Here is a 23,658-nt window from a genome sequence, read left to right as displayed (position 1 = left end):
CTTCAATAACCTAGGAATTTCTCTTCTAATGAAAGACTACAATTTCTTCTGGATAAAGATGAAATAGCTCTCTTTCTTCAATATTTGACACATACAATTCGGAAAATAAATGTAATTCTCCCATGATTCTCTGGAGACAGGGGAAGTAAGACAGGAGGAAACACAAACAGCTCACTGCTTTTAAGGAAAAGAACTGAATGTAAGCCAGGAAATAACTGTGGTCAGCAAAAAAAATTAATAATTGAAGAATCATTGAATTTTATGGAAATCTGTTACACACAAGAAATGTTAATCATTATATAAATGTAATGAGATTTTTAGAAGTTTCTTCTACATAAACAGTGTGAAGAAATTCACATGAAATTCACTAGATAGTAAAGTAGCATGTAAACAATGATTGTATGGTTACTAAACTTAAACACAGAAAAGTAGTGAAAACATCAAGTTTTCACTACAGTTTTGCACAATAACTTCAACTCTGGGCCCTGTGCAAGCCTTACTTATGCCACAGATCATGAAGGCACAGCAAATCTGCTTCTAAGTTTTATGAAAGGATAGGGCTGTTTATTTCTTGGCCCAAAAAATAGGCAACACTGACTCCAGAAGCAGTGACACTGAAAACATGACATTGTTAACATGGCACTACATCACACAGCCCTCAAGAGAGGGAAATTCCCAAAATTTTGATGCCACTGATCACCCACCTTCTCTGCCAAGGCAAACTCTGTGTCAGCTTTGTTCTGCTACAGACCGTTCACTCAGCAACAGTTCAGAACAGAACACCAAGTATTTATCACCTACTGCTGCCAACAAACTAGGAGATAGCTTCTGACCCAATTTTAACAATATTTTAAGCATAAAGATACAGCAATTTCCCCCAGACCTGAAGTAGTTCTTACAGCAAGGTTCAGCAGGACTGCACCCATCTGCAAAATGGCTACGTGAGCAACAGCAGCCTACAGCCAGCTTCCATCACTCAAACCCTTCTAAAACACTCCTCAAAAGGTCTGAATCTGCAAAAATATGTAGAAATATTCATACACAGGATGTTTGACTGCTTGCAATGTAGGTTATTCCACTGAGTATCTACTAAACACAAATAAAACACAAAAATTCAATGGTGGTAACAAAGTCAAGCATTTGGTAGCTGAAAATACCATAATGAAGCTTGGCTGCACAATCTCACTCAGGCAGCATTGTATGCACATACTACACAGATTTTTACTGATATAACCAATTATTTTTTCACTTCCATAAACCTGCAGCCTCACTGAATACAATGGACACACATATTCTGGAAACAAAACCTGGTTATGCAGTACACACAATTGTCCTCAGGTTCTCCATGAAGAGAAAAGCCATCCAGGGCAAGCAGTCAGTGCTGTCACAGAGGAGCAGGTATTGCTTGACTGTCAGAGCCTGGAGCAACAGCAAGAAAATCACCAACAGAAAACTCCCACTGAAGGGCTAAGGCTGGGAAAGGAAGGATTGTGTGCCTCACTTGCAGTTAAGACCTTGCAGATGCATCAGTATCTAAGCAGTAGCTGAAATCAGTTAAGGAACAGATAAGGAACAGTAATAACTACATAAACAAACAAATAAACTTATTAATTATCTCTCTTAGAATTTTAAGAGTCTTAAGCATTAAAAAAACAGGCTCCCAGAAATTTTTATGTATATATACGTGTGTGTGAGCTTTCAACCTTTGCCTGTACAGCTTGAGGAAAATGAGGACAGCATGACCTCAGTCATTTGTGAGAACAGATTAATTTTTTTTCTGTTTGGACAGCTGATTATTTTATTTCAAGAATTAGGTTTTCTGTCTTCAGGAAACAGCATGCAGTAACCTCAGGCTACACAATGAATAAACAAGATATTTAATAGTCAGTCATTAGGAATAAACATTTTGCACTTGACGTACCAAATCAGGCTCCAGTCTTGAGGAAAATCATATGCAACTAGAAAATTACATATGGGAATATGAAATGAACTAATAAGCTTCACTATATCATTTATTGATGTTTTAATGGTGTACTTTTCTGCATTAATAATATTTAAAGCTTACAGAATAGTGGGGGGTTTTAAGCAAAATGGGAAAAAATTACTATAAAGCCCTTTGGAGCTCTCCTAAATTACCAGAATTATACAATCCTTCCCAGTAATCATTAATACACCATCAGTGGGAGGTATCATCCTATATACCTGGATAAACAGGAAGAAATTTCCCTTAGGTGGCAATCTAATGATTTTCAGCAAAATTTACTGACAGCAGAACAATAAGAATTCAGAAATTCAAATCCATTCCAGGCTGTAACACAGCAATGCAAATGAAGGGCCTTTTCTGGATTCTACTTATGAATCACCTGTCTGTCCCCATTTCCATCTCTCCTGACATTCAAAACCCACCTTCAGTACACCTGCCATGCTGTAAAATATATTCCTCAGGATTTACAGAGTCCAGCCTTTTCAACTGCACATCCAAACCAGTCAAAATTCGACCAAATTAAGAAGCAACAAAAAGCATTTCTGTGACTAACACAATCACTCAAATTTGAAGTCACCAACTGAAGGAAATGTAGGAGATTTTAAATATTCTAGGTTTTCTTCCTTGCCCTTCATCTTAAAAAGTAGGTGAACTTGATCTTATTCATATCAAGTGCATATTTTATTTCACCCCCTAATGCAGCCAGGTATCTATGGCAGAGCCTGCAAATACATGACATTCTGTTCACCCAAGTGGAAAAAGGCAGACAAAATTATAAAGCACTGAGGACACAATCAATTACTGACTTCACTCAACAAGTAACTCTTGCTACATCCTCAGATCTACCTATGTAGGTGTGTACATCTCAAGACCTACCTATTTTCAGAAATACCCTCAGAAGTAGCAGACCAACTTCTACTCAAACACTGCCTTATGAGGTAACAGAATTCTTTCTTCAATCTGTATTATGTGGTTTAACTACCATAACATTTTTCTGAAATGTGAGTGGTCTTGGTACATATGCCTAGTCAAACTAATTTTGAGCAATTGATCGAAACAAGGTATTTTTAAACATAAAATCAAATACAGCTGACACTTAGGGGAATTAACAGAAGGGAAACATAGTTTAATACCAAAAATTGTTGACACATTCAATTGTAAATGCTTTAAAATACACCAAGGGTGCCTTTCTTTACACTAATTGAGCTAGAGAAAGGTCTTTCTTCATGCCTCTAGAATGACCTCTAATAAGTCAACAAGGCATCATAAAAGAGTATACTAAGTAAAACTTGAAATAATAACCAAAGCATTTTTGCATACACTTAGGTGCCAAAAATAGAATCAGTTGCCCAATCTCACCATAACTATGACAGGTAATCTGTTTGGCCCTTTCCAATGACATACATTAGCTGCAATGCCAATGCCTACACTGAACACTTAACACTTCTAGAAGAAATGCTTTAAAAAAAGCTTTATTAAACAAACAGACATATGCAGTCTTACTCCCTGAAAAAAAATTTTCAGAACTGCTTATGTAGCATACCTGGCTGTATAAAGAAAACATCCAATCATGCAATGAAATTCCAATGATTAAGATGCTTGCTTATCCAACTTCAAAAAAAAGTATATTAATCACTTAATTTTGGAGTAGAAGCCTCTAATCAAGGCCATGTAACTTCTAGAACATGCACATCTTAAAAACAAAACTGAAACATCAAAGTCTCCTGAACTGAGTTTTTAAAAGTCTTGTAAGATGTATTTTCTGCTTATTTATGTTGTGCCTCATTTAACACAAAAAATCCTGTGCACATGGGACTAGAAGTTGAACATAAAGCTAGTGTCACCCATTTCACAGATCACAAGAGAAGGACAGCCCCAAGTCACGGCTTCTGTCACGCACACATACTATTCACCTATTTACAGATCTTCGGGGAGGGAGGAAATCACTAGAAAAAAAACACTTAGCCTCAGCCTTATAACACACAGAGCAATATTTTGCTGTACAATTTTAGTAAGATATATACAGTAGACTGTTTCAAAGCTTCTCTTCTGAAACTAAAGTAATGTGACACTTTACATAACTGAACATTTGCCATGACAGTAAATAACCTTCCACTGGGTTTACTGAAGGACATACTAAAAATTATTTTCCTTTCAACTGGAAGCTGGTTTTCTATACAAAAGATTGGTTCTACCTGCAGAAATACACTAACTCCAATGAAATAATGTACTGTCATTCAAAAGCCACGTTTCAGCTGCAAAAGGAGACTATTAATAGAATTCAAAATAAATTGAACATATTAAAAACTAAAATACAGATTTCACAGAGTCACTACATATTATTTCAAGAATCTAATAATCAGTTAGGGGCATGCTTTTTTTCCACTAAGAGAGCTGCTCTGAAATGCAATTTGCTAGATTTAGTGATAAAGTCTTCATATTTAAGCATTTCAAAAGGCTTGCACTGCTCTTCCACAGGTGCAATTCAGATTGCCCATTTTAAAACCTTAACTAGCTGGGGAGGGGGGAAAATAAGGAGGGAGAGAACTAAATCAACTTTGTAAAATCCTGACAAACTCAAATGATAATCTTTGAACAGACTATGGAAACTCAACAACTCAGAAATATTTCACATATGTCAAACCAATAGCTCTGCACCTTATTCACAGTTAAAATCCAAGAAACATAAAAAGCACAAAACCAGAATAAAACAGCCCAAATCCTCCAATTTACTGTCTTCTGTCCTGGGATTTTATGTCAGTGGAATGAAATTCTGGACTTCAAAGAACTGGACTCTTCTAGGAGATGAGCTGCTGATGAGCTTCTCTTTTTGCATTTGGCTACCAACTTGGTAAAATCCAGATTAAACAAATCTCTGAGAAAAATAAAATGCAAGTAAGAGACTGCTCTGAATTTAGAAGAATGCTTTTGAAGATTAGTATTAAAAGCAGGATTGCCTCAATTTCAAATTGATGCCTGTAACTCCCCTGCCTATTAGTGAAGTGTCATCAGCACCAGAGATAGTAATGCTACAGACACTCCAAGTGGAAGAAATCAGCTTCAAACATGTCCTGATTTTTATTCATCTCAACACCAAGATGAAATGATAGCTTACACAAACTTCTGTATGTTAAGACTGCTAAAAGAAAATTATTGTGTTGTTCATTGTCACAGTAAAAGACCAAACAAGGAGTCTTACCAAGAGGCCTCTTGTGTAGGCTCATGGTAAATTTCGCTCATAATTGTTAAAAAAGCAAAAGGAGTAGTCAAATGATGTATGAAATTATCAGAAGAGGTAGACACACTATCTGTCTGCTGCCCAAAACAGCCAGAGTTGAGTTTTTCTGTCAAATCAAAAGAAAAATACACTACAAAGTTGATTAAACCCATAGAGTAGCACTACACGTATAAATGAAAGGAAACCATCCAACCTGCTAGCTGTGGATAAATTACTTTATGAAATCTCTCTCTCTGCTCAGATGATGGGAGCATTGGCAACCTTTCTTTGTAACTGCTCTGGACTCTCTGGACCTGGCTGGGATAGGGTTATTTTTTTTTCATAGCAGCACTACGATGCTGTTTTAAAATTGTGACCAAATCAGTACTTCTGAAAATAAATGTTTTTGTTACTCCAGAACAGCATTTGTACAGCATCCAGGACCTTTCTGTTTCTCACATTACATTCTCCTCTCCTCCCCATAAATAGGCTGGTGGATGCATAAGGGTTTGTGAGGGGACATAACCAGGAAGGCAACACAAACAGATCAGAGAGGCCATTTAGTGTCATACTTAGCAACAAAAAGTGAGAAGAGTGGGGTTTCAGTCCAGCTTGCCAGCTGCTGTTCAGAAATTGGCTGGGCATTGGTCTGCCCATGAGAGGTGATGTGGGGCTGCCTCTGCATCACTTTTTTGTTTTCTCTCTTGTTCCACTTCTTAAAACAGCTTTTATTTGTAACCAAGTTTTCTTTTCTGTTCCACTCCTCAATTCTTATTCCACTGAGAGGGAATAGCAGGTAAGCAAGGGCCTGTGTGGTGCTTAGGTGTCTACTGGGCTAAATCCCCAACAATCAACAGCCCTCCACACAAAATCTATGGCAGCAAACCACAGTATATGATTATTAACAGATACTGGAAAGAATTATGGAACATGCAACACTACCCCAATGTGTTGAAATGTTAGCTAGGTAGCAATGCTCATGATCTGCTATCAGCACTCTTGGTCAATGAAGAATTAGGGTAATAACTTCTCAATGTCACATGGAGTCTCATTCATAACGAGCTGTACTTCTTGCTCCTTTCAACCACCAGAGTCAACAGCATCTCACATGGTACAGATGCCATAAAATTTTCCAAATAAAAGAATAAGAAGCTTCTTCTCCAGCCATTCTCGCCATTTATCATGCCTGGATGTTCGTGTCAGTGTAACATTTAGTTAAATTGATCAAACTGCTCTTCAGTACCAACTTCTACTCAAACTGGCTTTGTCAAAAAAAACCCAAAACCTTTAAAAGCAATACTTCTAAGTTACATCTTAATTTTCAAGTTCTCCCTCACATTTGTGATGTCAAACAGGAGGCGACAAAGGAGGAATTCTCCAAACAGATGAGATTTAGGATACCAGATATTTTCAGATTAATAGAGCCATGAACCATATTTCCACTCCTTCACGCCGAGTCACCCACATGGTGGAACAAAACCACTCCAAAAATGAGGGTTCTTCCAGGAATGCTGGGTTTTGTTGCAGCTTTTCAGTACAAACCATACCCAGAACATGCCAATCACCGTGCATGCATATGTTACCTTAGAAGGAATTCTTTTAATGTGACAGGTACTAACCCCACACTGATATCCCTTTCAACTTAGACAAAGAAGAATACATAACAGGCTCCCTAAATACACCTTGGAAAATCAAGAAGTAAATAGAACTGTGTATAATTTATAATCAGGGTAAAAGAAAATAACAGAATAAACTCAGCACATTAGTACAGGAGTTGTTCTGCCACACACAACAGACAACACTCCTTGTTCTGACTGAGGATGCAGAGTTGACCACTGAGACATAAGTTACTAATGAAGACAAACTTCACAGTGCCTTCAGGGAACAGACCCACTATCAGCCAAAATCAAGCCAAAATTCCCACCCCGACACAGCACTTTAGATGCAGGAGTACATTTAGAGACAGCTGGGTAGAATTTTAACTCTTAACAAAGTTTCCAGAATTAACCATGGGCTAGAAACTGCATAAACTAACTTCTCTACTTTTGAGGTCCACTTTCCAGTGCTAGCCCCACATGAGTAGTCTCTTCACATACCCAAAGTGCATACAAAAGTAGAAGCAATAAAAATTTTCAGCTTCAATGCTCTCCTACACATGATCCTCAGGATCCTGCCTTGAATCTTCAATGATGCAACCAAAGATTAGGTTGAAAAATAGAAGTTGTAGGTTTCTCATTTAATTACTTTGCACACCTTCCAGTATGCATCTCTAAATTTGCAAAGACACTATAATGGTTTTACACTGTACAGCAGTTTACTTGCAGATTGATACAGTGGAAAAAAAGTGGTGACATGTTAACTGTGCTGTAAAGGAGGTGGCAAGGAGCATTTTAATTTTATCTGAAAATCTGTCAGGACAGTTCTGTCCTCATAAACCTAGCTCCCTTCCTTTTTCATAGTACCGCATTCAATGCAATGTGAAAACCTTCCAGTTGAAGAGGATTAATACTGACATTTGAATTTTTCCAATGTATAAGTGGTATCAGCTTTAATAACAGCCATACACGTCATCCTTTATGTTGTATGACATCTAGAACAAATTTAGAGAACCTTTGTTCTCCCAGCTGTTCAACACACCAGTGGAGGGAGAAAAGTAGGAATGAAAAATACTTAAGAGGAGCACACAGCTATTAGAACAAGGGCAAAAAGAAAGGCAGTGTTTCTTAAACCATGGCTACCGTTTAGATTAATAGGAAGAGACCGGATAACTGGAATGGAAAATGGCTCCTTCAGCGACCTTTAGTGTGCACAGTGCCATCCCCGAGAATGAACCTTAAAAATGGATATGCTCAAAATATTCATCAAGGAAACAGGGAGCAGGCAGCTGACAGCCACTTGAGAGAGAAGCAATGCCTATGGTAAGACTTACAATTCTGGGCTTTTTAGACCAGTTTGACCTCAATTTGCATCTCCTTATCATTCTATTCCTTTAATTAGATTAAAGTGTCTTTCATGGCACACTGTAGGTGATACAGTCTGGGTTCTTTAAATACATTTGAAATGTTAATTAAAAATTCTAACAGCTATGCACAGTAATGAAAACATATAGATCCATGAGACTGATGAAATTCATCTGGAAGAAACATTTAATGTAGTGAAAAAATCCTGAGCAACTGTCAAATACCTCTTTTCTGTCAACACTTACTTAACAAAAGCTTTGGGTGATCTTTACTAGAGAAAAACTATTCTTAGCTGTTTAAAAATGACAGCAGAACAGCCTGATCCCCCTCTAATGGGAGATAAGTCTTCCAGCATCTCAATGGCCTGAAAGTTTAACATAGTTATTTTTAGCACTCTACGGGCATAAAAATACAGCTCTAAACTGTGACCTACAGCTATGCACAGCCAAGCATCACATCATACGACAGCCTTAACTTTAGCTACAAGCACGTCTGTAGTTGCTTCAGACTATCATTATTCATCTCACTACCAACAATACATTTGGATGGATTTAGCAACAAGCACTTGAAATTGTTACCATCTTTTTTCAAATTGCTGCCATCGGCAGAATTCAATTCAAAGGTAGGAGATCTTAATGGACTTGGTAGAAAGTATTTGAGAGACCATGTTAGGTTAAATGGATTACTGCTTCTCTCCAGTACAGAGGATGAAAAAGAACCTTAAAAGCAGAAAAACTTAAAACTGTCATATTCAGTACAGAAAGTCATTTCTTCTGGGTACAGTTTGAGTAAATGAAATAATAAAAAAAAAGAAAATAGGAAAAAGAGAAAAAAAACCCCTTGTTTTCTTCCAGCAGTACTAACAACCTGCAAACGGGATATGCTAGAATAAGACACCTTCAAGCAAACTCACCAGAAACACTGTTCACAGAAAACTGCAAAGGTAATTTTTTAAAATTTTATTCCAGTTTGCATGCTTGTGTTTGCATGATTTGTTACAAAGTGCAAATTAGAAGTCTATTCTCCCAGATTTCTGTTTCCAGATAATGTAAACAATAATTAAAATAGTTAAAATAAAAATTGATATATAAGTTGTAAAACCTGATCAAGCAGAGTTCTAGCACTCAACTACTAATTAATTAATTTCAATTTTAAATATATGTGTAAGTTCAAATCTTTGAGGTCTGAAGGTTTGTGTTTTGTTGGGAGGGAGTGTTCTTATTTAGCTGGGTTTTTTGTGAAGTTTGAGGGTTTTTTTGTGGGATTTGAGGGGTTTTTGTGGGGTTGCTTGATAGGGTTTAGGGGTTTCCTCCCTGTTTTTTTTTAAAATCATGCATACTATAGATAAAATATGGAATATTTCCAAGGTGATGGATATGCACTTTCAATGCTGTGAATTTCATAGAGTACGTTAACTCAGAAAAGAGACAGGAAATATTGTAAGATGCAAGACTTGTCATATTTCATTAGGGCCTGGTGATTCTGTACAGCAAGCTATTCTAAAATCATTAATAAAATTTCATTCAAACATTCAGTTCCTAAGAAAGAAGTCTATAGGTAAGAAGAACTAACCAGTTAGACAGACAAGCAATACTAATTTTTTTTCCTCTTCCCAGTTTAAAAATGCCACTTTTTGGCTGGATGAAATGGTCAAAAACTGATTCCTACAAATCCACAAGATGCCCTGGATCAGAAGTAGTTACAAAAACCCTGCTGAGGGAGTTGAAATGGCACCTGAAAGAGCGTGAAAGATTAGTGCAAGAGATTGAAAATGAACAAAAAGTCCAAAAAACTGGCATGGATTACAACTGGCTCAAGAACTATCAAAATCCTCAAGCAACAATTCCAGCTACTGAGCAACGGCAGCTTGAAGTTCTGTGCTCTCAAATCCAGCCTTGCCAAACAGGAACTGTTCTCAGCAGGTAATTGTTTCATATTTCCCTGACTCTGAGCTCTCTATCACAAGTCAAATGTTTCTCTGCCTAATCAAAGTTTGTATTGGGCTCTGCTCTTCCAAAGCAGCAATGACCAGCAACTGGAGAGCATTTTACAGTTGTTTTAGAAATTACATCTTCACTTTAATATGTTGCTTGAAGGAAGTTTTAAATCAGGATTTTCCTGGTCTAATCCAAACAAAGAAAATCTTGTATAACCTTTCAATACTTCCCATTTTTCCTATTATTTATCCCTACTATTCAATAAATGGCAACCCAGTAACTAAAATTCAAATAGAAGGACTAATGCAATGCACTATTATGCAGTAGTCCAGCCGTACTGTGCACAACACCAGAAAGCTCCTAAAAACCTGCAAATCAGTGTAAATTAAAAAAAAAAAAAAAACCTCCACACATTTTATGAAGAAAAATTCTCCTATGCCTGCATTTTAAATACATTTTCTAGGGACCCAGAAAGGACAGAACAAGTCTATTTGCCTTTTAAAGCCCAGAATACACCTGAGGGCAAAGTTGGTTTAAATCAAGTTACCCAGATGGGCCAAAGGAAAAAAAAAAAGCCTAGCCAATTACAACTGCTTTCAATCCACAATAGCTGGAGCACATCCAGTACATTGTTAGAGCTCTTTTCCTCTTCTGGGGGGGGGGGGTGGGGGGGGGGGAAATGTGGCAGCAAGGAAAAAATCACACTGGAACTCAAGTAATTTCCTCCTCCCCCACCCCCAACTGACAAGAGAGGAAAGAGAGAAGTTTTCAGTGCTGATGATTCCATTTCAATTTTTGTTTGTTTTTTTTTTTTTTTCTTTTCCTAGATTTCGGGAAGTTTTGGCAGAAAATGATGTTTTACCATGGGAAATAGTCTACATATTCAAGCAAGTTTTAAAAGATTTTCTTACCACCATTGAGAGAGAAAACCAAGCAGAGCAGCTGGTAGATGCATGGAATACAAATTGCCCTGAACATTTTAGTCCGCATGGTGACAGCTCCAACAAGTCGGACAAAGATGAAATCCCCACTGTTTCAAGTTATGTCGACAAAAACACACAAAGCATGTTTCCCACCTTCTCTCACAGAATCTGGAATCTACCCTATTACTACCCATCAAGTTAAGTTGGTTTTGTGCTACTTTCAAAAATTTATGTAGCCATCCACATTCCTTTCTTGTAACTGCAGTCCAGACTCACAGGAGTAAGAAATGTGACATGCTCCCCTTTTTATTCCAAATTTAGAAATTAAAATCCTTTGTAATAGCTAGTATGCAGTAACTTAGGTATCAACTGACCTTTTATCTTTATAGTTTCTTAGAGCTGTTGTGTTAGAAGCCACCTTTTCATCAAAAATGTAGATGTTTCTGAAAAAAAACTCAGAGGCAGTTTAATTTTCAGCCATATAGAGCTAGAAGTATTTAAACAACAACAAAAAAGATTGCTTGCATATTTTGAAACAGCATCAATCCAGAGAGTGTTAGACAAAAAGTTCTGTGTTTGACACATAGCTTTTAGGCTCTATGGGAACTTTATGCTGTGTAAAAAAAATGGTTTAATATAACATCAGTTAAATAAACTGGTAAATACGTTTTGGAGCTGAATAATTATTTCTTCAAGAATAATTGCATGAAAATACTGACAGGATTTAGCTGCATGCATTATTTCTATGTTTTTTTCTAAACTATACTGTGCACATGCTGAAGTATGAGAAGGTGGACAGCCAAACAAAACGCTTAGATATTTAACAGCATTTAACAACTATCTCTCTAATTACTGAATTATTTAATTTTAAATAGCCATTTTTCATTTTACTTACTTGTTCTGAAACCCAAATTCTGCATAAACCTTTAACATTTTGATGAAATCAGGTGGTACTTCTCTAAAATAGCTAAGGAGTCAACAGATCACTTCCAACACACAAGGTTTTCATTCTAAATTTACACATAACAAGATCTAATGTTTCTCAGCCACCATGATCTATCACTGTGGGTTTACAAAGTTTTACAAGATTATTCACATACACAGCAGTCATGGTCACAGCAGGCAATTAGAGCAGAAAATCAATGAAAACATATGCAGAACTCAGCTGGCTACATTTCCAATTGTGCTCCCACCACTGTAACAAGTTTTTACATGTTTTATATAACGTCATCTTTTCTGTATTTGCTTTTAATCTGTCTGTTGGATCAGAAAAAACGGGTAAGACTCATATGGCCCAATTCACAGAATGCACTATTTCATAAACAAAACTGCTTCCTCTGGTATTTTCTTCAAACATACTGAAGCAGCCAATCAGATTTCATCAAGTTGGTAATACAACTTTAAGGCATCTTATGCTCCACTGCTGTATCCCCCGTTCCAGAAAAAAATTTACTAATAATGCAACATAAATTGGATAAACAAATGGCACAATCACTTACTAAACACTTTTAAATCTTTTTAATAATGGATTTTAAAAAGTCTTTGAAAAGCTTATGATATAGATAACATTTCATGTAGAAAAATAAAGTATAACATTCACAAAAGATAAAACAATGAGAACCCCTATATCCATGTAAAGGACAAAGCACTGGAGGACTAGAGTAAAAAAATCTCCAACAGATTTAAAATAATAAAAGCTGCAGCTCAATACCAAAAGTAACTAGCCCCTCTACCTCCCATAAACTAAATATACAAAGCTTCACAAGGACATGCAAACTTCTTAGAGCTGCTATAAACTCTTTGCCCTCTTCTTGTCAAAAGGCATTGGCAGGATTAGTATTACTCTGAGAATTAACATCCATAATGCTGGTTTAAGATAGCTTTGAAGTGGTCAAATGTGCAAGATTCCTGCAATGGCAATTAATGTAAGTTTATTTCCTAAAATGGTATCCTTACAGCTCTCTATCTGAAATATAGGTAAAAAAAAACCTGTAAAAATGCAGCTTCCTAATTTTCACCTAAGGAAAATAGAAGGCCAGTAACATGGAAGATCCGCTTACTTTAACAATCACCAAAAATGAGCAGGGAAAATAAACAAACAAACAAACACAACAAAATAACCCCAGATACAACTTGTCCATGCTTTGCAAACTTCACTTCAACTTTATTTTAACATATGCAAACGCATTTTTCCATGTTTAGAAAGAGTGACTATCAACTATGCCATATTCTAAAAGGCAGTTGCTGCACAATAGTTTAAAAACATAGGTAGGGATCATAGCCAATTCAGTGTTAAATCCCTATACAGTGCCAGGGAAATGCAAAGAAAGGCTCATCTACTTTTATATGCATATTTTAATCAGACTACTGCATCCAGTTCTAGTGTCTGCATTTGGGGGAAAGGAGAGGAGAAAGCAAAGAAGAACTGCAGAAGGTAGAGTAAAAGAAAATATCCAAAGGCTGAGAAAATGCCATCCTCTAAGGCCTCACTTTGGCCATTTTTTTTCAAGCACTGAAATGTGGGGTAACTTTGTGGAATACAAGCACTTCCTCCTGAGCAAATTGTTATATACACTTTCTAGTTAAAAAGCAGAGAAAAGCAAAGAAAAAAAAATGGGGTAAGGGGAAGAATCCCAATTAAAAATGTTAAGCATATTTTAAAGGAATTTGTTAGGTTTACCGCAACATGCTGCCAAGAAAATCTGTTCTTCAGCTCACCAGCTAACACAAGCCATTTGATAGAATTATGGTTACCCTTGGAATTCAGCTACCTCAGACAGGAGTAAGATTGCTGAAAGGCCAGTCACCACTACCTGTGGGAGATCACTGTTCAAGAACTCTGCAACTGCTTCTTTAAGTATTTTTTATTTATGCCCTACACAGTTTGCATGAGGTGTTCCAAAACTACATTGTCCCTAACGCTGAGCCAGCAGATATTTCTGCAATAGGCAGGCAGGCAACACAAACCACTCTGGTGACAGAAAGGTGAGTGGCAGTAATTGCAAAGGACAGCAGTGTCTCCCACCTGCACAAGCGTCAAGCAAAGCACACAGCGTGCAATGTTTCCAGCCAGTAATCAGTTTCAAAAAGGTGCTAACTTGGTGAAAGGTGCACCTGTGAAATGCAGAAAATACACACTTAAACCTTTAACGTCTTAATGTGTGGATACCAAGGAAGGATTTAAGGGTCTAAATTTATTTTCTTTCAGTTAAACATAACAAAAGAAACTAAAAAGTTAATTAATAAGCTGTTTAAGACAGAAATTCCAGTCAGATTTCATACAGTTTCTATTTCTATTGCCTTTCCCCAAGCAGCTCAATTACTAATACTGCTATTCTAGAAGTAGTTCAGGAAGCAAAAGAACCTTAAAACCTTCATCAGTAAAGGAAGCAAACAAAATCTACATCTCATTTTAAGGGAGACACGATACTTTTAGATCCCATTAAACAATCTCAGTAACGTTTCTCTAAAGTATTATTACACACACTCGTGTGCCTGTTATTACCAATTCGGTATTAAACACACCCATTCTCACATACAAATTTAGACAAAACTGGTAGGCAGACAAGTGTCCATCAGTAATTGTATATCCAGCTTCAAATAAATATATATAAGCGTTTCGAAAATCTGAGTATTTAGTTTTGACTTTCCCAAGAAACAAAAAAGAATTTTCAAGGAAGTATACAATTATGCTACAAGCAGCCTCAATAAATGAGGAGAAATTCTTTTGTTTTCAGCTCCTCAAACTCCTTCTTAAGAAGTCAGTGAATAAAATACAAGCACTTCCTTTGAAATGCTTAAATCTAAACCTCCTATAGAGACTTCAAGTTTTGCAAAAACAAGCAAAATGTAAGCACATCCCCAGAGCTGTGAAACAGAAGTATGCACGGAAACAAAACACACCTAAGCTTCTCATACAGATTCCTTCCATTTTGTGGCAGGACAGATATGCACCTGTCATCTATGCTCAAATGTTTTATAGCTATTTTTGAGAAATTCTGCCCACATCATTCTTACATAAATGGTCATTTAAGATACATATTGCTTCTGATCCACTCAGACATGGAGAAAAATAATTATAAAACCAAACCTGTAAAAATAATTTTTTCCCTACAAACACCACTGTCAAACTCACAATCAGGTCATCTGCTAAGACTTGTGAGTGGAATGAGCTTTCTATCCAACCTAAAATAAAGATGTACCTCTGCCTAGTCACACAAGGCTCGATCAATCTTCTTTATTTCTCCTGTGTACAGGAAATACATAAAATAGATCTTGTGGCTTAGTACTCAGCTAGGTTAAAGAGTCAAACACTTAATACTATAGAAACGTTACTATCACCTAAATAAAAACCGAGAAGTTACAGACATCTTGTTTGTACTGGCTTGAGGCATTACATTCACAGAAATAATTTAAAAGAACTGTAAAATTCTGTCTGGTCACTTCTGGAAAATTTTAACTACTTGCACAAAGCCCAGTAGCTCTTGGTCAGTAACTCAGAGCTTGGTAACGGCAGCACCTTTACACTGAAAGATAAAACAGAACAGGTATTTTGAGGTGCCAGTTTTGTCCTTCATTTGAAGCAAATACAGAAACACTGACAGCCTGAACAGACTCTGCTGAAATATCAGACTACCTGATAGCAAGATGTTACACAAGAAGCTCATTCTTTCTCAGATGCCAGTGTACACCTTTTAAGATAAATACACCTTCCTAAAACACAGCAACCTCTATTGCTGTGCATCACACATGGAAAAATAAAAACCAAAACACTCACACAGGAGTGTATGCCCAGCTCATCTTGAAAAATACTATATGGAAGTGCATACAAAACAGCTCCCTACAGGAACCACAGATACACTACCACACCTGGTCTTAACACCAAGATTAGTATCCTCTGCCACACTCCAGGCAGCATCCAGAAGTAGTTTTTGGATTTCAATATCCAGACTCCAGTGAAAAGCAAATGTACCTGGCTGCTATGCAAACACACATATAGTCCTCGTTGCTGTAAATTCTGCCATCTGAGAATAACAAATAAGGAACAATCCGTCGATATACTCTGTCTTGCTTTACTCTGGTAACTTAAACGCTTCCTTAAGTCACAACAGCAATGAACTCCTAAATCTCATTTATCACTTGCCACTGATAAAATTTTAAGTTAATGCATCTGAATCAGAATAAACTGAGTCGTTTTTAGTACAGTTGTACAGTTTTTTAACAGGACTAGGTACAGCTGCACACCAGCGCTAAGTCACTTCAGAGAAAGCAAACCCTACACGCAACACATCTAGTGATGACGGAGACAATACACCTAAGCAGCAAAGCAGAAAACAACATTAAATATTAAACGCACAAAACCACATCAGCCACAAATGCTACCGGAGGTGTTAGGCTGGAATCCAACAACTACACAGCCTGGGCCCACCAGAGCAGGGGAGCCAGAGGAGGCTGCCCTGGCTCTGGAACGCCCGGGGCGCACAGCAGAGACGAGAGATGGAGGCCATCGAGAGCAGCGGCCCAGCGCCCCGCACTCACCCCGCAGTCCTCAGCGGCTCCTGTGCGGGGCAGCGGGAAGAAGCGCCGGGGCGGCCGACCCGCGCCTCTTCGCCCAGCAGCTCGACGGCGGTGACGGCCCCGCCGACGGTGAACCAGTCCCGGCGCTGTCCCTCGGGGAGCTTCCGCAGCATGGCGGCCACGGCGGCCCGGCACGCGGTCCCGCCGCCGCGCCTCGCCCTGCCCGGGCACACCCGCCCGCCCCGCCCCGGCGGGAGCGCTCCGGCTGCGAGCCGCCTGCCCTCCCCGCGCCGGCCGCCTGCAGCTGCGGGCCAACTCCGCCAAACCAAACCCACCCGCAACATTTATTAAAGCCTGCCTTAGAAAGGAAGGACCTCCAGACGCAGACCAGAGGTATACGGCAGGGTTGAATGCTAAGGTCTGTCATGCCTACTGGATAAATTTCAAAAGAAGAATAGGAATTAAGATAAACGTGACTGTTGAACTTCCCTTCAATCCTGTAATCCTCTCTTCTGAAATAACTGAAAACGTCTGCGTGTAATTTGTTAAATCAGATAAATAATTAAAACCAATATGAACACAGGGTAGACCTTGCTTTCTCTAACAGGATTTATCATCTCCACACTGAGTACCTGATCCAATGCCGGCATTCGACTGCTTTAGAACTGTTACTCTCAGATAGGTAAATACAAATCCAGGATATATGTAGAGATGTATGGATACCACAGCCTCTCGTTGCTTAATGTATAAGCCTCAAATTCCTAAATTAAAGAAGGGGATTTTCCTCACTAAAATTTCAAGAGGTCTTAAAAGTTTTAAATGAAAGAGGTGACATACATACAGTATTTTGACATAAGTTATGGTCCTATATTAAATGCAAAAAATGCCCATCCAAGAAGTGTTGTTTCCACTGTGTGAGAAAGCTCATACGTAGCGAATCTATACACCTGCAGATGGTGTAAATCACTCACTGGGAAAATAAATGCAGTCTGTGATCCGACTAAAAGATTTTAACACACAAAATAAAGGTCCGAGCTCTGTTTTCCTATCACATCCTCGGGAGGCCTGGGCAGTCATTCCCCCCCACAGAACAATGCCTGAGCACAGCTCTGTAATTCCAGTCACCCTGTCCTTCCTGCACCTGGAGGAAACACGTAGGTGCTTCAGACTTCATAACATGGCCCAGCGGGTGCCTCGCGCTCCTCCAGGACAAGCTGTTCCCTGAGGGACACGCTGCACAGACTGTGACAGGCCCTTCCCCACATTGTCCTGGCATGAGACCTGCTGTGCTTGCTCTTGGGAAGCAGGACTGAGGTGAAGGTTGACACTGGAAGAGCATTGCCAGCCGATCGAGGGAGGTGATCCTGCCCCTCTGCTCAGCCTAGGGGAGGTGAATGTAGAGTTTTGAGTTCAGTTCTGTGCTCCTGAGTATGAAAGGGATGTGGAGCTCCTGGAGCAAGTCCAGTGAAGGACAACAGATAATGACTGGGAGCCTGGAGCATCTCATGAGAAAAGGCTGAAAGAACTGGGCCTTTCCAGCCTCGAGAAGAGACCTCATCAGTGTGCATCAATATCTAAACAGAGGGTGGCAAGAGGATGGAGCCAGGCAAAAAGGCTGAAAGAACTGGGCCTGTCCAGCCTTGAGAAGAGATGACTGAGGGGAGGCCTCATCAGTGTGCATAAATATCTAAACAGAGGGTGGCAAGAGGATGGAGCCAGGCTCTTCTCGGTGGTGCCGAGTGATGGAACAAGAGGGAGAAGCAGATGCACAGGAAGTTCCATCTGAACACGAGAAGAACATCACTGTGCAGTGACCATGCACTGGAACAGGTTGCCTGGAAAAGGTGTGGAGTCTCCCTCACTGGAGATACTAAAGAACGATCTGGATGCAATCCTGTGCCGCAACTCTGGGATGACCCTGCTTGAGCGAGGTTGTTCCAGGTGCCTCACCGCGGTCCCTGCCCGCCGGAGCGGTTCCGAGGGAAGCGGGGCTGGCGCCGCCGCGCTGCGAGGGCGCTCTGGTCCTCCGCGGCCCCAGGGGGCGCTGCTGTCCGCGCCCGCCGCGCGTCGCTTCCCGGCGCACCCCGCGGCGGCAGCGGAGCCGTCCCCGTCCCGAGTGTGACCTTCGCCGCTGCGCTGGCACGGTGGGTCCGGGCCCGGCGAGCCCCGGCTGGCTCCCGGCGGGCACCGCTCGGGGGTGGCTGGGGTGGGGCAGCGCTGGTCCAGCCTGGGAAGGGAAGAAGGGAGAAAGGGAGCGCGGCCCGCGGCGCTGGAGCTTTGCCGTTACCGGCCCGCCCCCGTGCAGGGTCGGGGCTGGGGCAGGTGCCCCGAGCTGCGGGGGGATGTGGCGGGGAGGGCAAGGAGAGAGCAGATACAGCGTTGTTCCGGGTACATATCAGAAAAAAAATCCTCAGAACCATGTCGCGCCCGCGCAGGCCCTGGGGAAAGGTGTCTGCCGGGCTTTGGCACGGGGTTAAGTGGAAACGGCACTGCTTATTCCCTGTGTTCTGTAGCGGTGGGGAACCCTTTCCTTCCTCTTCTGTTCAGTCTCCTGGTTTGTTAGTATGTCTTGATATTCTGCTATAGCTGAGTAACTGTTTATATTCCATTGTTCATCTGAAACTACAAACGCTTGAAATTTAGGTAAGCTGTGTCCTTAATGCAGTGTCGTTAATAGCGTTGGTGAAAGGATAAAGGTGTTTCAGGAACTTCTGCCACAGTAATAAATTACTGAAATGACTGTCCATTAATAAATGTAATGTGGGTTTGTATGTAATTATATACAAATTGCCTCAAATTTGCTTTCATTCTTTAAGAAACACTTAGGTTTTCCCAATTATTTTGACAATGGCTGCCTTTGCCCACTCTGTTGTTAGAGAGGAGATGTGTTACCAAACGATGCTTTACATTTAGTAACAGCAGATAAGTGAGCATTACCTCAGAGAAACTTAACTCTGCTTTTCTTTCCTGGGTCTGACTTTTTATTGGGTTGTAATTAGTGTCAGTAGTGACTATTGAGTGTGCATAAGATTTGGTGTATCTCAGTGCAGTGTGGTGCAAATGTGAACTAATATTTATGGGAGTTAAGATAATCTTTATTCTAAACCTCCTACAATTTTCTCTTTGTCTTACAAAGCTGCATGGAAGGGAAAAAACTGCCAACACTGACAAGCTTCTTGCTCTTGGGGCGTATTTTAAAAGTCAAATAGTTATGATAAAGCATGAATTTATCAGCTTAACATCATTTATGTTGCTATTTTGAGTAGAAATTACCATGCTGGAAGAGACAGCTGCGAGGGCGGGAAGCTAAATTGGTAGTGCAAGGAAGGAGCCTCTCTGGCTTGTCTGGAATGAGACTTCCTCCTACGAGAATGTCAAAACTTTAGGAAAAAGCTGTTACTGATAGGCAGAGAGAAATCTATCTGTTGCTGCTCTGTAAACGTTCTGTTGACTCATCTTTGAACTCTTTCATCAACTGTAATTTAATTTTTTTTTTGTGTTAGCCCATAAATTGTAGCTTTAACTCTGAATTTATTTGCTTTGGAATAAGTACGACTGCATGCTTGGGGATTTTTTTGTAAACTGCTGCTGATATGCATTAGGAGTGTGTATGTATACATAAAGATAGATAAATATATGTATGTGTGTCTGTATATATGTTAAAAATCCAGCAGGTAAGAATACAGCTACCAAAGTTAAAACGACAACACTTTTTATAAATTTCAGATGGTGCAGACCATGATTCCAAAGGCATTGAGACCCATGACATTCTACTTCTCTACTGTGTATCAAGAAATATGGGTTGGTGTAGCATTAACAACTTACGCCTACTACAAGATTTCATATGGGGGTAAGTCACACATAATAGTCTTTTTCTTATAGAAGAGAATACCCACAACAGGAATCAGTCATTGAAGATAGCCAGCAAATCAGAAATTAACATTCTTCCTTAGGGCCAGGTCTTTGCTATAAAAATTTAGGTGTTTTAAATGCTGATTGTAGGTGGTTCCACTAACAAAAATACTCAGATGTCAGTGTAACTGTGCTTACATTATGAAGATTAGATAATGTAGGTTTTGGTTTTTAAAATGCAGATCTAACTTACTTGCTTGAGATTTTGGAAAAAAAAAAAGTTTTAAAAAGGTTTTCTCACATGATCATGTGAGAGTGTATTTTGGGCTGATGGCATCTCAAAATGAGAGCTACATCACTGAACACGAGCATGTGTGGTACTTGGTGACACTGGATAACTTTCTCAGAGAAAGAAACAGAATAGCTAACATAAAAATAATAAATTTGAATGGGCCAGGTCCCTTAAAGCAGAAGGGTACAAGAGATTATAGTGTTTTAAAGGTCCTGTTTGTCAATTTAGGCTATGCTCAATAAATCCCAAACCCTTTACTGGGTGTTGTGAGCAATGAAGTGTTGTAAATTAGATAAAGGAACCCCTTGCTATGGGAGCAGCTGAGAGATATTACATCAGTATTTCTCTAGCTTTTTCCAAATAGTGTGTAGCATTCCAAAACTGATACACTGCACTTCAAAGTTTAAGTAAATATAAGTAGTTGATCTTAATGGGTACCTAATGACTATTAGGTAAATATGAGTAGTTGAGATAGACAGGAAGAAAAAAAAAGTTTAAAGTTTGGATTTAATCTTTTATTTCAAGGAGAGTTGAAAATGGACAGATTGTTTCAAACTTGTCTTCATGTCATGCTTTGTTAATTCTTGACCTAGTGTGAACTTTTGAGGGCAAAAAAACCTGGATAAGTGGCAACTGTATGCTAAGCTTTATTTGAAATGGAAAATAGTTTTTAATACCTGTAGCCCTTTCTGCACTTTGGGGGATACTTTTGCAAATAACATATGGAATTACAAAAGAGTATGTTGTCGGATAAATCAGATTGGAAGGGACCTCTTGAGCTCACCTGGTCCAAACAGATTGCTTATTACCTTATTCTTAATTTAAGTGAGTATTTCCAGGGATGGAGATTGTACAATCTTTTATAACAAAGTCTTCCTTATGAAGAATTTTTTTTTAATCACTGTGACCCAGTGTTTTAGGTGAACAATTACAATGGGAATACAAAATACAAAGGAAAATTTTACAGCAAACGCTTCACTTCAGTTTACATCCATATCTTGTGTGTGTATATATCTATATATTATATAAAATAGCAACATTCCATAGAAGTTTCTTTTGAATTACGGTAGAAATCTTGAGGATTATAATTTCTAAATGCATGGAGTCTTGGTTAATTAAAAACAAAGAACTTTTAGAAATTAATATAAAGTTTACAGAAATGTACCATGGGAAGTACATGTTGTACACTTTCAATTCTTGTTTAAGCTAATAATAAGCTAATTAAAATTTATCTGTAAAAAGTAAATAGGAAATATATTTTTAACTGTCATTGTTCAGCGTATTTTTTCTTTTTTTTTTCCCAGGCAAAAAATCATCAGGAAATAGTAAGTATTAGATATCTAATACTTTGGTGTGATTTTTTAAAAAGTGCATTAAAAATTAGTTCAGAATATTTTACATTAGATAAATTTGGGGCTTAAGTTACAGTATTAGCAAATGGTTGAAGGCTACTTCAAAATAAGTAATTTTGGTTGTATTGATAATTTTATAACCTAGAAACAACTGTGGATCGGTACATAAATAATCTTTTTTGTAGGTTTTAGGAGTAAAATGGAAATTCTATACCTTGAGTGTGTGGGCAAAGAATTTTTTTCAAATAACAGTAACAACCATTTAGTGGAATTACTTAAATTAGCATGATTTCAAGAGTACCTGCTATTTTAGCTATCAAGAAACTAGAAAGTATAAATTTGTGTTTTGAATTTGTATCTTTATTAAGTAGTGTTTTGATATTTAGGGGCAGTTTGTTCTGACACCACACTGGAATTTATCTTTTCATGACCTGCTGCATCTCAGTTCACTTTCTGCAGCATGAGAGAGAACCCATATGCTCGCAGTTGAACTTGTACATGTAAACATTATTCACTTTTTGAAATGTGCAATTAGAGAAAATACCGCCTAGTAGAATTAGAATAATAGTGTAAATGAACTCCAGTTCTGGAAGAACCATAACAAAATCAAGGAAGAATGGGTGTTTGACTGTAATAGGGCTTTAAAACTTGTAAAAGAGAAATTTTAGTATTTGCTAGATTTACCTATGTACATATTCTGTGAGGGTATTGTTTCATTTGAATAGCCAATTTTTATGCTCAGATATAAGTACAGTTGTCAGTTTTAGGTCCTGCACTACATTCCTGAATTGATTTGCTTTACTGTTTGAACAGCCTAAATTGTGTCTTTGTTTCAGAGTCCTCTGGTTCTGGCCATCATTAAAGATCTCTTCTCTTCTTGGAATATGAATTTGGTGGTTCATCATTTCTACTGCAAATGAAGGGAGTTACAATCATACTAGAACTGTACCTGATCCATCTGCTGTAATTGGAAAAAGAATAAATCCACTGAGCAAAAAGAAATTAAAGATGTTGGACAATATATGCTGGAGTTCAGTGCTAACCTAACTTTTAGAATAAGCTTCTACAGTTCTCTGTTAGACTTTTTCAACAGTACATTAAAAGTTTACTTTATAACTAAACTTCTTAATAGAATTAGATTCCTTCCCTTCCTCCACACTCCCCCCCAAAATAATAGTTTTTTTGGCTATTTACTTTAAAAATGTAATTTAATAGGATGCCAAGTATGAGGACTTAATCCCCAGCTTTTTGCCAACTTGTGGTGCAGTAATCAAGGGTACCAAAATTATATTTTAACTCTTACATTTTTAAACAGTTAATAGTTCTGCAGGGTTTAAAAGCAAAAGTTAGATTGTTACAAAAACACCATGTAAAATATTGCAAATATTTTTTAAAAGTGCAAGATTGACAAGTATATTTTTTGTCCTTCATATTCAGTAGAACTAAGAAATTATTCTGAAAGTCTTTTCCTTTAGTCACAAGTTTTGCAAAGGAATAAGTAATAACATGCTCATATTGTATAAGATGCTCGATATTACATGGACTTTTGTTTGCCATTGGAGCTTACCTCAGAAAACCTCAGAATTTAAAGGGAATAATGAAATCACGCACTGTTGGTATGAGG

At 38.5% G+C, this 23,658-nt stretch overlaps 3 protein-coding genes across 11 annotated transcripts in view; 2 read left to right on the top strand and 1 right to left on the bottom strand.

Moving 5' to 3' along the window:
• Window positions 1–18,479, bottom strand: part of TDRD9 (tudor domain containing 9) — an 81,054-nt gene extending 62,575 nt beyond the window's left edge. For 6 of the 7 annotated variants that reach the window (XR_014956079.1, XR_014956080.1, XM_085582312.1 and 3 more), the window contains exon 1: window positions 16,560–18,479. Coding sequence is in view for 4 of the 7 variants with exons in the window: in XM_085582312.1 (XP_085438438.1) it covers window positions 16,560–16,882 (323 nt within the window). In the remaining 3 variants the exon portion in view is untranslated. Of the gene's footprint in view, window positions 1–11,009; window positions 11,057–16,559 lie in introns of those variants that run through there. The other variant, XM_085582316.1, reaches the window with a different exon arrangement.
• On the top strand, window positions 485–15,230 carry RD3L (RD3 like). Of its 2 annotated transcripts, none has more exons than XM_085582331.1 (4): window positions 485–8,783; window positions 9,019–9,104; window positions 9,778–10,083; window positions 10,926–15,230. In XM_085582331.1, the coding sequence occupies exons 3-4, from the start codon at window positions 9,785–9,787 to the stop codon at window positions 11,221–11,223; spliced, it is 597 nt and encodes a 198-aa protein (XP_085438457.1). In that variant the 5' UTR covers window positions 485–8,783; window positions 9,019–9,104; window positions 9,778–9,784; the 3' UTR covers window positions 11,224–15,230. The 2 variants fall into 2 exon arrangements, with proteins under 2 accessions (XP_085438457.1, XP_021384606.1); XM_021528931.4 differs by having other exon boundaries at window positions 9,016–9,104.
• Window positions 18,480–18,626: 147 nt separating the features above from the next.
• On the top strand, window positions 18,627–23,055 carry ATP5MJ (ATP synthase membrane subunit j). 2 transcript variants are annotated; one of them, XM_021528912.4, is made up of 4 exons: window positions 18,627–18,682; window positions 20,265–20,388; window positions 21,987–22,007; window positions 22,871–23,055. In XM_021528912.4, the coding sequence occupies exons 2-4, from the start codon at window positions 20,265–20,267 to the stop codon at window positions 22,894–22,896; spliced, it is 171 nt and encodes a 56-aa protein (XP_021384587.1). In that variant the 5' UTR covers window positions 18,627–18,682; the 3' UTR covers window positions 22,897–23,055. The 2 variants fall into 2 exon arrangements, with proteins under 2 accessions (XP_021384587.1, XP_085438458.1); XM_085582332.1 differs by having other exon boundaries at window positions 18,627–18,926.
• The last annotated feature ends 603 nt before the right edge of the window (window positions 23,056–23,658 follow it).

The sequence above is a fragment of the Lonchura striata genome, chromosome 5, assembly GCF_050655825.1.
Source record: "Lonchura striata isolate lonStrDom1 chromosome 5, ASM5065582v1, whole genome shotgun sequence".
In the NCBI taxonomy this organism is placed as follows: domain Eukaryota; kingdom Metazoa; phylum Chordata; class Aves; order Passeriformes; family Estrildidae; genus Lonchura; species Lonchura striata.
Note: the sequence above shows the minus strand (reverse complement) of the source record. Positions and strands in the feature narration are given on the sequence as shown.